This window comes from Patella vulgata, chromosome 6 (genome assembly GCF_932274485.2).
Source record: "Patella vulgata chromosome 6, xgPatVulg1.2, whole genome shotgun sequence".
Classification (NCBI taxonomy): domain Eukaryota; kingdom Metazoa; phylum Mollusca; class Gastropoda; family Patellidae; genus Patella; species Patella vulgata.
In genome coordinates, this window is record NC_065884.2 from 14,617,764 (window position 1) to 14,631,871 (window position 14,108).

Sequence of the window (14,108 nt, forward strand, 5' to 3'; positions counted from 1 at the left end):
CGAATTAAAACATAGTTCTATCGTCATTGAGATTGTCTATTATTTACGAAATATAACCTTTACTGGGTTAATGCTTATGAAATCAAAATGAATGGAGATTATTATTTCATGATAAATCCATCATTATCGTTCTTTGTGAAGGGTACTATGAAGTCATAAAAATAGTACCATCATGATTGGTTAACAAATATTAATACGCGTAATCTAATCGGTCACTGGATGGATCCAGCTGACCAATAATTGTTAATTAGTTCACTGATTATTTAAAGATACTAAAATAACAATATATGTTCCAAACAATCAACGGAGGTTTGCTAAATATTAATTGCTGCTGTTAATTGGGATGTTCTCATAATTACTGGTGCTTTTGGGACCCGATATCTGCCGATATGTCCACCATAGTGAATACTCAGAATAGTCGAAGAACCACATCCAAAGGAAGACAACCTGCAACAAATGTCAGGTTCGTTGAAGAATGATGCCAAACAAACAATTATTATGTGTTTATTTCAGATATTTGATATATCCATCGCACCTTTGACTCATTCCTTAAGACTTAGTCATTGTTCGGATTAGTGGAATGGACGATTATTAAACAGGAAGTCCGACTATAAAAAAAACATTTCACATCTTCTTGTATTTAATGAATGAATGGAATTCTGAGTCTTGACTCCTATCTGGTCTTAGTGCACTATAGTGCATATGTGTACACCAACTCTATTGATTTGCCCTATAATAAAGTCTACAAATATACAAAGAAATTGTATATGGATATTAACCCCTCCTACAAAATTATTACTATGTTGTAATTATAAATAGTTCTACTGTTCTGCCCACCAACATTTATTTGCATTCCCCTAATGGAAGTGAAATGCAACATTAACAATGTTATTGAAGCAGTGTAGGGCAAACAGGATTTATTCATGTTAATAATGTTATTGTAAAACTTGAATACAGTATTGTAGGCTGCTCATTTTTAAATCGTTGAATTAAACAATAATTTATTCAGGTAAGATTTATGTTATGTATTACATGTAATAGATTGTCAGTAAGTAATAAGAATTAAAAAAAAACAACCAGTGGCTTAAAGTAATTTGTTTCCGCATTGAAAATCATAATACAAATTGCCAAATTTCATATACATGTAGAATGAATTTCGTATACAATACTACATGCAGGGATACAATATGATTAACAGTTGCTAGATATGGTTAATCGAATACGAAGTACCATAAGAACGATTGAGTCACTTGGATTGCGTTACCATTCCATAATGTACTTGGTTGGTACAAATATTTTGAAAACTTTACTGCATATAAGGCATAAGCTGACATAGTATATTTGTTACGATCATAATAATAACAATTATTGTTAGCTTGGTCTATCATCCTCACACTCTTTAATTTTTTATGGTTTTGACAAATTCATGTATGCTTATTGCTGGGTGATGTTCCCTCACCTGCAACATTATTTTATTTTCATCTTGCCCCATTATTAGTTCACGCAAGTAAAGCTTTTAATTTGAAATATTGGATAACTACTAGGTCTACAATGTTACATTTCTGGCGTGGTCTCCCTTTATCGGTAGTGCAGGATGGATGGCCTGACAAGGACAGCTGTCTAGTCGTTTGGATGGAATGAAAAACTGAGGTCCTGTGTACGCATTGGCGTGCATGTAAAAGATCCCTTGGCAGATGGAATTTGATATAAGAATAGGCTGTAGTGCCACTGTCCAGGCAAAGTTTCCCTCATAGCACACTGTGTGGCGTACGCCCGTTTTCATTAGCCTAGTCGGAGCAGAACAGTAGGACGTTAACTTAAACCCCATTACATTTCATTACAATGCTACATACATGTACTCAAAAGAACATAGACCTACATGTATGAATGGTTAAAGCAAACATAATTGTAACTTTAAGTTCTATGTCTGTCAGACCAATAGAAAGATTGGCCCGTATGGAATTTAATAGAAATTTTCTTTGAAATCATTCACCGTTTTTTAAATTTAGCACTCTTAAATTTCAACAATGGTAGGGAAGTTTGCATTTGTTTCCATTTACTATAAATTAAAACATGTAGTAAAATGTTCTGCTGTTTACTTGTGTTTATAATGTAAAATTCGACATGTGGTTTTCTTGGGAGCACATTAATGTTAAGTCTTTTTGTGAATTGATAAATGGCCTTTGTGACTTAAATACATAGCGGTATACAATAACTTTATTTATTATTGTAGCAGATGATTATTGAACAATAGGCATCTACATGTACTAGTATAACTTGAAAACTGTGGATCAATATTATTATTAATGTTACTTAATATTACAGTACCCAAGTTTACCCTAGCAACACTATTTAGACATTTTATTAAATGTATGATACAAAAACATAATAATTTTAACCAAAATTAGTGGAAAGAGAAGATTCAGGAAATTGACATTTTCAGAATTTTACTGCAGATTAATTCATTTCAGAAAATCAATCAAAGCAGAAAACATGATTAATTTATAACAGTGTGAATGTGATACTGTACACTTATATAGTAGGCCAACTTTGTGTATGAATAGGTGGGCGTTAACTGTTTATGTGGTGACATTTGGTTATGTGATAAAAATATTATTTTTAATTTCAGAAATCCTGCAAATATTAAGAGAAGTTCATTAGATAAAACTGCTGTTGTAAGTTGATTATTGATTTTAATATATAGAATCATACAGTTGATTGGAGACGTGAAACAAAATTGAAAATATTAAACCGTAATAAAATGGATCATGCAACTGGTGTTAAGATTTATGTGGACGTAAATTATTTTGTCACAAAAAGAGACTATCTACATGTAGAATATAATTAACACTGTTGATTTATAATTACATTGTACTATGTTTTTTAGTTAATATTGTCCTTCATGAGGAGACATATTGTAAGTACATGTAACTGTAAATACTTATATAAATAAATTATTATAAAATTGTATTTTAGCCTGAAGGTGTTTATGGAGATGCTCGTTTTACTCATGTTGTTTACACCCTAGTGGTAAGTTATTGTATTAATTCACTGAAATAAATTGTTAAAAGTTGAGATAGTAAAACACAGAACTATCTTTTTGTTACCAATTACTTTTGTTTTGATTTGACTTTGACTTTGACGTTGATAAAATGTTTTTCAATTTGTTTTAAACCAGTGGTGCCAGCACCGTACATGATCCAATCCAATCGCCACTTGCATTCTCTTCTTTTTTTTTCTTCTTGTGAACAGTTGTTTGTGACTGCAATCAACTGCTCATGACCGCAACTTGACGATCACTTGAAACCATAGTGTTGTTCTGGACTCTCAACATAGTCAAACAGAATTTGTGAAGAGTATTCCAAAGCATTGTTCAGATATAGAAGTTTCTATATTGACATGTTTTGACAGATACTGGTTAGATTTAATGAATTGATGTGTTAAATTTGTAAGCCTATGAAATAAAATTGTATAAAATGTTTTTTAAGGGGATGAATGTACAAGTACAAGTTAAAAATGGAACAGTTTATGAAGGAATATTTAAAACCATCTCACCACAGGTTTGTGAAGTAAACCATTCAATAATGAGTTTGATATATTAATTACAAGTCTGTTTTAAGCGAGTTCTGTACCCAATTTCACAAACTACACAAAAAATTAAATCAATCTATTGTGGCTGAGTGAGGAAGATGCTGGCTCCCTAATCACAAGGTCTGGGGTCCACTCCTGGTTTGGCCTAGAAAGTTTCTTAGGATTTTCCGGCTTGTTTTCCCCACCAGAGACAGAGAGGCTGGAAAGGACAGTTTCTTATCATTCTTGTCTGTAATAGAACTCTTTGACATTAAACATGTGGTTAAAAAAAATCAAGGGTATTACCATATTCCTGAAGCAATGGCCCGAGAAATCCTTCTCTTCCCATTGCTGGATTGGCTTCTGATAGTTGAGCTTTGGAGGGAGTGTGTCTATTCTTCCCGTTCAATCAAATCTATCCCAAGTACAGCAACATGACAGCCCTTCGTTTAATCTGGGGTCTTCCCTAAAACTTTTGACAGTGATTTAAGGTATTATAAACGGTGAAAGTCTCGTTCGTCTTCAAGCAGTATTATTTACATTGTAGCCGTTTTGATAGCAATATTCTGCTATGCATTGGTTAATTGTGCATAATAAAATCGTGAGTCATGACGTAACGTTATGTAAACATATTTGGTCGAATTTGAAGCTTTGTTTAGCTATTGGTTGTTAATCGGACTATTGACCAGTCTTAATTATGAACAGAAATTTGCTTCCATTTAAACAGTGTTTAGTGGGATTAATTCTAATTAAACGAAACACTGCGGGGAGTATGGGGTATTACAAGACCTTGACTTTCTTGTGTTAAATACGCCTCTTACTTTTGTCACAGTATCAAGTTTTTTCAGACTTCAATCCCATCAAAGTTTGTTATTCAATTGGTTTTGGATTCCTCTCTCTCTTTTTTTATATGAACTGGATTCACATTGAAATGTGTTCATGTATTGCCGTCACCTCTGCTTGTCTTACTCTTGTCCACAATTTCATGTGAATGCTCAACGAAAGGCGTATTAGGGGTCCTGTTAAGCCTCCGACCTCCATGTTTGTTTTTAGTGCTAAAAAGTTGAACTAGTGCTAAAAAAAGAATGCTGAATTCCAGTATGTATCAAGATTTAATGTTAGCAACTCGATAATCAGTTATAATAACATACAGCTTTATGGATAACATTCACTAGATTTTTAGCTGCAACGTTCGCAAGAGGGTATCGTTATCAAGCTGTCTGTTATTATAAATATAACCATCACTATATGCCTATTAAAGATATTGATAGTCAGTTGTGAATATATAACAGAATAGCAGTATTTTATTTGTATTTATTGATCATTATGGTGTATATATTTTATATTTTAGATGGATATTGTAATAGAATTAGCCCATAAAGTGGAAGAAAATGGCAATAATTGCCAAAATGCTGTTCCTAGCTGTCCTACAAGAGACATGATCATCGATAAACTTATTTTTAAGAAAGACGATGTAATGACAGTCACATGTTTGGGTGTTGATTTAGATTATGCTGTCAAAGGTAAAAAGATTCAAATGTGCCCAACCTGAATATTTATTTATAATATTGAGTAACTTATCTTAGATTCCTGTGTCTAAATGCGCTAAGTCTTGTAAAGAGAAAAGTCTTAAATTTGGATTTGAATCAGTTATTTATTATATAGAGTAACTTATCTAAGATTCCTGTCTAAGTGCACTTAGTTGTTGGGTAGTGTACAGTAAAGAGAAAAATCAAAACTTTTGATTTAAATTTAGTGTTTCTGATTTATTGTATTGCCAGAGAAAGATCTTTTCCACAATATGGCTGCCGACTTCATGAACCTTCTGTTACCCACCATAGGTTATTGTTTTTGTGGCCATGAAGTTAATGGGCTTCCTTAATAAGCATGATTGATAGTGGCAATGGTTGATTTTATATGACAATGAATAAAGAATGCTTAAATAACCATAAGTTAGTTTAAATGGATGTAACTTATTCAAATAATTAACTTACTGAGTGTTCTTATATTTCAGTGAAATAAACATATAAGTTTGGATTCCTTTTTTTTCCATGTGGTGAAATAATTGGTGTGCTCATGGTCTAGAGAACATATAGAGAGAAACATATTATATACAAATTAAACATTACTGCTTTATTTTGTTGACAGATACTTTTACGGATTCAGCTATTACTCGTGGTAATAATGGTCAAGCATTTGATATGGAACTACAGCCATGGGATGGTGAAGATGGAGATGAATTAGGCTTAGAAGAAGGGGATTCAGCAGTAAGTATGAAACTCCAGAGCTCATAACCAGAAAACATAATTTAGCAATACATGCAGGGTTCCCGCGGTCCTTGAAAATCCTTGAATATCCTTAAATTTAAAATTTCATTTTCAAGGTCTTGAATATCCTTGAATTTCGCGGAAATAGGAAAATATCCTTGAATTTCAGTTGAGATCCTTAATTTTGTTTCAAATGTCTTCAATTCCTTTTAAATATGAGATTATAACGATAGTTGGTAATGTTTTGGTTATTTTTAAGATGAAAAATTGTAACTTTAGGCTAAAAAATGTCCTTGAAAATCCTTGAATTTGACGTATATTTATCCTTGAATATCCTTGAAAAAATGTTTGACGAAGCCGCAGGAACCCTGACATGGTGTTAATAAAATATGATTATTGCATAGCTGTAACATGTTCTACAATGGTTGAAATAAACTATGTCATGTTGATTTCAGTTGATTCCCTCCCCTACAAGCTCTCGTCATCAGATTGAAATCAAATCTTAAATTATAATCAGTAAACAACAATTACATAGCTCCAGTCCTCAAGGAATTACACTCACTTCCAGTTAACAAAAAGAAAATAGTTTTTAGATTATCTGTATTACCTACAACTGATTTTGCTCCATTTCATTTAAACAAATTTTTAATCATTTTATCATCTGACAAAAGCCTACTACTAATAGTACCCTCAACAACCCCAAAGCATTTATATCAAATTTGCCATACTTTTATTGGAAATTATTACCCTATAAATACTTTCGAGACACTGTATCTTTAAAGATACTTTCCCAGAAAAGTATTTATTGGGTGGTTATTTCCAATAAGAGTATGGCAATTTTTTATATATGGGAAGTATTGATGCCCAATCTTATTAGAAAAATACTGAATTCCCTGAAAAACACCCATGAAGTGTATACAGGTCAAAATTGTAAGGGTTTCCCTAACCGATAACCTGACGATTAGTGATGTCTGCTCGAGTAACGTCAAAGGTAGCACGCGAAGATTGTCTAATTTCCCAGCATAAGTGAGCGCTTGATGTATATGTTGATGAACTTGATGGTACAATAGTTTCTGACTTACAGACCACGGAAAAAGACTTGGGCGGTGGATAATCCGAGAATTTATTGGGTTTCAATATTTATAATAAATAGTCAGCGATTAAAGACAACATCGCCTTGTATATGCAATGAATACTCCTCCGTTGCTAGGTACCGAGACAGCTAAGTCACGTGACACAAACATGACCTTTTTGATCGATTTTTTATAGCAGGGGTATTCCCTGACAATTACAATGTTTTGAGAAGGATTTGAAGCAAAATTTTGATAAAATAATTAGTTTGAATATGTTTTTAGTCCAAATATATCATCAAATCACCCAGTTTGTATGTGGGAATGTATATTTAAGATATTAAAACACCATTTTAATATAATAATGTAATGATCAGAGAGTACTTCCGTTACATTATTTTAACAACAAATATTTTATCTTTCAGAATGGCTGGGATCCAAATGAAATGTTTAAAACCAATCAAGAACAATTCTGTGTCAAGTCTTCGTACGATGAAAATTTACACCAGTATACGTAAGATCGTTTTCCTTTATTTATTTTATAAAAAAAAACATCGAAATTCGTAGTCATAATGCAGAAAGTGGGATGTTAAATCCATTTTGTTTTAATTTTATTTCACGTGATTCCGATACAGTTAACGATCAAGGCAGTATTGGGTGTTGGGTGCGTGTGGTCAAATTCATGCTCTTTAAATTATCAGGTCTGTCATTTAGTCAAATGCCTTGGTTTTAATCCAAGCTGGTACGTGGTAGTGAGTAGGCCTACAATTGGAAGTAAGATATCCATATACATTACGACAATTCTAATTTGTATAATAAAATGATAAATAAATACTGGTAAAATTCATGTCTTCTGTTGTATTTTAGAACTGTTTTAAATAAAGAAGACACCAAAGAATTCCGAAAGCGGGAAGAAGAAGCTAAACGAATCGCGAGAGATATAGAAAAAAGTGACGATTACAGACGCCATATTGATTTAGAAAATGGAGATGATGAAGAAGCTTTGTTCAGTGCTGTACATCGAGGTGGTTCACAGTCTGGTGATAAAAAGTTAGTACACAGAGATTTAATAAAAACAAAAAAAAACATTACATTCACTTCTGCTAATAACCATTTATTTTAGATGTCTAGAATTATTTTGTTTCATTGTATTATGTATATGTGGCTAGGTGGTTAAGACGCTGGCTCGCTAGCCTGGAGGTCGGGTGTTCGATCCCTGAATTGGCCGAGAAAGTTCATCTGGATTTTCTGACGTTGTTTTCCCTTGTCAGTGGTGCAGAACGGAGGGCCTGACATGGACAGCTGTCTAGTCCTTCGGATGAGATAAAAAATCAAGGTCCTGTGTATACATTAGAATGCACGCATACATTAGCCTGGTATAGAATCAGAACAGTTGGACGTTAAACCCCATTTCATTTCATTTCATTTTGTATTTATGTATACATCTTTCAAAATCCTCCAGACAAATAGAGTATATGTCTATCATTTACAATGGACACAATTGTATGGAATACAGGTATTACTTATTACTGAGCAACATTACTATAAGTTTCCTCAACTTGTCTCTATCAAGTAATTGCTGAAACATTGCTTGATAAAGACTAATGATTCCTAGTTGAAAAGTCACTCAGTAATAAACAGTAATTGTATTCCATAGAATTGTGGCCAGTGTATTTCTAGTTCAATTACAAAATGCCATTGACTTGTCAGTGTTTATTTCCAGTTCAATTACAAAATACCATTGTAGTTGGATTTCTAGTTCAATTACAAAATGCCATTGAAACAACTGATCATGTTTTCCCCTTGTCAGTGTATTTCCAGTTCAATTACAAAATACCATTGTAGTGTCATTTATAAACGATAAGCAGAATAGACTAAAATTTTCCCAAAATGGGGATTTTTGGGGGGGAGGGGGAATCAATCATAAAAAGTGGACTGACCGAAAATGTGATCAGCAAAATGAGGATTGTTTGGGAGAATTAAACACCATAAAAACAAAAAATGCTTTATTCCTAACTTTGATCATCACTTTATTTCAGATATGTTTGGGAGAATTAAACACCATTTCTAACTTTGATCATCACTTTATTTCAGATATGTTCCTCCTCAAAAGCGGAACGTTAGGGGAAGAGGAAACAATGGAGTTGATAACTATTCTTCACATAATAAAAATCGACAGCCTGTACAACAACCGCAGCATCAACCCATGCCACCATCTATCCCCCAACAACAGCAGTCTATCCCCCCTCAGCAACAATCTGTTCCCCCTCAACAACAACAACCTATTCCCCCTCAACAGCAACCATCTCCTCTACAAGGAGAAACACCCCATGTACAATCTCCTGTATCAACTGGTGTGCCATCTTTTAAGGATGACGGTATACATAAAATAAATGGAGGTAAGAATCAATAAATAAGTCAGCCATTGCACATTCTTTATATTTCATTGGGGGTTGCGTGGCCGAATGGTTTAACGTGTATGTCATTGAGTCAAGTGGCGTGGTTTTGATATCCCACGTGTACGTGACAAGGAGTACACTTACCTGTCCAGTTGGCCGAGAAAGTTCATTCCGATTTTCCGGCGTGGTTTCCCCTTGTCAGTGATGCAGGGCGGAGGGCCTGACAAGGACAGCTGTCTAGTCGTTCGGATGGGACAAAAAACCAAGGTCCCTAGTACACATTGGCTTACACGTAAAAGATCCCTTGGCAGTTAGAATTCGATATAAGAGTAGGCCGTAGCGGCGCTGTCCGGGCAAAATTTCCCTCATAGCACACTATGGTGTATGCACGTCTTCATTAGCCCAGGTTAGGAGCAGAACAGTAGGACGTTAAACCCCATTTCATTTCATTTCATTGCCTGTCCAGCCTAGTGAGTATTTCTCTGGTTTCCTCCGACGTCTAAAGACCCCAAAGCGTAAACAGATTATTGAAATGAAATTGAATCATATGTTAGTCCTGAAATGGCCTAGTTTGTGTGGACTTAAACCACATTTCTCTCTCTCTCTCTCTCTCTCTCTCTCTCTCTCTTTATATTTTATTCCTTATCTATTATTAAAATAGTTTCATCCAAGCTCGACTGAAGTACAAATTGTTCTGTTTATTAATTAGTTATGATAGTAATTGTGATCCACCATCAAACAAAGTAGCTTATATGCTGTAATAGTCTTAGATACAAAAGCTTTCTTAGTCTGTTCACATCGAAAGAGTTGATATAATTTCACGAGCATATACATGTAGCTTTATTTAGGTTGCAGTCTTATTGTGAAGTAGAGTTGTATTTCTGGTTCTGTAGTGTGAAAATATATTTAATATTTACGCGAAAATTTGTTGGTGGGTTTGCTGTAGGAAACTGAACAACTGAACTTATAAATGTTAAAATAACTTCAAAATAGCGTTGAGCATACCATACTTTACTAGACTGGTTCATTATTCTTGAGGGTGTGAGATGGTGATGACAGAGCCTTCTTGTTTTTCTTTCTAGATGAAGATAGCACGGCTCATGGTATACCTATAGCAAAAACTAGTCAAAATGAGGTGCCGTCTCAAAATACTTCTGTCCCAGTTTCAGAAAACATAGAAAATAAACGTTTACGTAACCCCTCGACATCACCGTCAAACAAAGGTTGGTTTCACCATTTTAGCTAGATATTTTACTTCATATTCAAATATTTTCATTTTCATTTCCTTTGTACGATGTTTATCTGTTATTCATTTAGTCTTACAAACTATGACTTGTTCAGGCCTCATCGCTTGAAAATCTCTGGAGTGCATAAAATACACTTCTGAAAATATTTATGAGAGTGATTTATACACCTCACTTTAAAATGGGTGGACTCTTAAAATAATTTGACTACAACTTCAAAGTTTTTTAACAAAATTATAGTAAAAGTGAATATTTAAGAAAAATGTCACTCATTGCCAATTTTCACTGCAGGTCTAGAGATGTATTTTTGGTGAATTCTCCATATTTTCCACAAATTTCAGCTACTATTGTGGATGGATCTCTGGTTTGGCATTTCTCCCGCTCCTCCGGTTTCCTCCCACTGCTAAAGACCCCTACGCGCAAGCGAATTATTGAAATAAAATTAAACCATATGTTAGTCCCGAAATGACCTAGTTGGTGTCGAGTAGACGTTAAACCCCATTTCTCTCTCTCTCTCCATATATGGGAGATAACTCACAAAGGGGAGAGAACTCTTACGTGAAAGGTGGCATTACTATATGACAATATTTAAATCTAAATTTTTCTGATGTGGGAGCGTGATTACAATGCCTGCTTGTATATTATTTGTCTGTGCATTTGCCAAATTACAAGCCATTGTTTATGAACAATGTCGTGAACAAACAATTCAAATTCTGGGTTAAGTATATTTATGAATTATTTTAACTTGACAGCAGAAAGTAACAACACAGTCCCGTTCAGTCGTCCATCGAATGACAGAACTCCTGTGAACAAATTTCCATGTACATGTAAGTTAGCTGAATGGTCATTACATAATGCTAATCTAGAAACTGGCATGTGCATGATAAAAAAAAGTTTGAATTAATCATTACTAATTAAGCACTAGCAGCCACACATGTATTCAAAAGATTACACAGGTATTACATAGGTTATGTGGATATTACACAGCATAGAGGAAAAGGATATTACATAGATTACATAGCTATTACATAGATTACACATAGATATTACATAGCTACTACATAGATTACACATAGATTAAACATGTATTACATAGCTTAAACATCTATTACATAGATAACACATGCATAACATAGATTGCACATACATTACACATTAATTACATTGATTACACATGTATTACACCGATTTTATGTGCATTACATAGATTACACAACACATTGCACATGCATTACATAGATTCAACATGTATTACACAGATTACATTGCACATGCATTACATAGGTTACACATGTATTACATAGGTTACACATGTATTACATAGGTTACACATGTATTACATAGGTTACACATGTATTACATAGGTTACACATGTATTACGTAGATTATTTACTGTTACAGTTATGTTGGGAACAATTATTAAGATATTAAGACCCACTCAACACAAACTAGGTCATTTTGGCACTAGCATATTTATTTAGATTGTTTGCACACAAAATTTGGCCGAAAATGGAAAAAACCCATGTGGTTAGGCAACCAATCGTATTCCTTGTCACATACATGCATGGGATTGAAACCACAACACTTGAATCAATGATACCTATCTGACACCACCCAACACCACAAGTTGATATAGGCTTGCAAAAGTAAATATTAAACTAACTGAACAGTTGGCACTGCTACTAATATTGTTCTGTGACAGAGGGTGTTGTCTTTCATCTTGTGTGTGTTCTTTGTTTAACTTTTTGGAAGTAAATGGTGAAGCAATTTTGTTTGATGTGCCAATTAACAAATATAACTGCAATCTTTATTTTATACTATGTCCACTTATCTGAACTGTTGTATTAAATAATGATTGTTTACTGTGATAACGGTGCAGATCATCAAAAAATTCCGGTTTTTATTCCCATTTCCATTTTCAAATCTTTAACTTGATTTCCTGTCCTAGTCAATTTTTCGCTTTATTTATTGATATAAAGAAGGCCATCTTTTCATTTGAATTGTGTAAAACAGCATCAAAAAATATGTAGGTAACGCATAAGATATATTTGTGAAACTTATAGGTGTCGCTGGCCTGGTTAAATCATCTGCGGTCTGCAGGGGATGAGGGGGGGTAGATGGACAAATGATTTGTATGTGCGCGCTGAATCATAAGGTCTGTCATTGCATCAACTTCCGTGGTTTTGATTCCCCGGTTGTATGTGACAAGGAGTAGGGTCACCTATCCAACCTCGTGGGTTTTCTCTGGATCCCGAAATGACCGAGTTTGTGTCGAGTGGGCCTTACACTCTATCTCTCTCACCCCTCTCTCTCTCACCCCTCTCTCTCTCTATCCTTTCTCTCTCCCCTCTCTCTCTCTCTGTGCAGAAGATGTTTGTAAATTCCAAAAGGAATTGAACCATTCTTAAAGATTGACCCTTACCAAATATTGTAGTTTGTAAGTGATTGAATATTCCTCAATTGACAATCATTGACTTTAACAATATCAATGTTTGAAATTTAATCTCGAGAAATATATATCTGATGCTTATAGTCATATTTAAATGCATGTGGTTGTAATTCATGAACTAACAAATATGAAAGCACTAAAGTATGTTTAAAAGGCTTTATTCAAAAACATTCAGACCGATTAATTCTATCTCAGATTATAGCCATTTAAAGATTACATGGGTTTCTATTGATTTCCTGCTGCCATCTTTATACATCTTAATAAGACACTTTTGAAAAACACAGACCATTCTTCATAACGTTTTTTTTTTTTTTTTTCACACTCAAGATATAATAGGAACAATCTATATGATAAATATAGTTACATATTTGAGATATATGTGAACAATCTGATTTGTTAAATTTGTATTTATTGTGTTATTTATATTTTTCAGCGGTAAAATTAACAGATTTAAAAGAGTTTCATTCATCGTTTAAGGTGACTTTCTATTTTTATATGATGTTTATTTTAATGGTGTTTTCACCATAGTTTCCTCTGTGTCATTTGTAAAGGGGCCTTGTATGAAAAATCCTTTGTTGTACAAGTTACGAGCTCTTGACGATGAAGAGTTGGGGGGGCGGTCGTGGATGGCCGAATGGTTAGCACGTGCACTATGTGCTGTATCATACGGTCTGTCATTGAGTCAACTGGTGGGGTTTCGATTCCCCTGTTGAACGTGACAAGGAGTAGGGTCGCCTGTCCATCCTTGTGGGTTTTCTCTGAGTCCTCCAGTTTCCTCCCACTGCTAAAGACCCCTACACGCAAGCGAATTATTGAGTTAGTCCCGAAATGACCTAGTTTGTGTCGAGTGGACATTAAATCCCATTTCTCTCTCTCTCTCGATGAAGAGTAGCCAAAAACACAGCAGTTTGAACAAAACTCCCCTCATAGCATACTGCATAGTGTATGCCGTCATCATCAGTCCAATTGGTGGGAACCATGGGTTCCACGTCGGCCGTATATGCCGGTCGAGACATACGGCTATGGAAAATGACCGTTCCTAGATCTGACCTAACGGTCATTTTGCACGCTGGAAAGAGGGTCTTTTTTAAAAAAAAAAAACTTTCAAA

At 34.3% G+C, this 14,108-nt stretch overlaps 1 protein-coding gene across 1 annotated transcript in view; it reads left to right on the forward strand.

Moving 5' to 3' along the window:
* The first annotated feature begins 171 nt into the window (after positions 1–171).
* The window catches only part of LOC126824272 (ataxin-2), a 121,087-nt gene continuing 107,150 nt past the window's right edge, over positions 172–14,108 (forward strand). The window contains exons 1-10 of the mRNA XM_050553468.1: positions 172–463; positions 2,630–2,675; positions 2,977–3,030; positions 3,489–3,560; positions 4,922–5,093; positions 5,719–5,837; positions 7,333–7,421; positions 7,775–7,957; positions 9,002–9,306; positions 10,389–10,436. Coding sequence (XP_050409425.1) covers positions 390–463; positions 2,630–2,675; positions 2,977–3,030; positions 3,489–3,560; positions 4,922–5,093; positions 5,719–5,837; positions 7,333–7,421; positions 7,775–7,957; positions 9,002–9,306; positions 10,389–10,436 — 1,162 coding nt within the window. The 5' untranslated portion in view covers positions 172–389. The remainder of the gene's footprint in view (positions 464–2,629; positions 2,676–2,976; positions 3,031–3,488; positions 3,561–4,921; positions 5,094–5,718; positions 5,838–7,332; positions 7,422–7,774; positions 7,958–9,001; positions 9,307–10,388; positions 10,437–14,108) is intronic.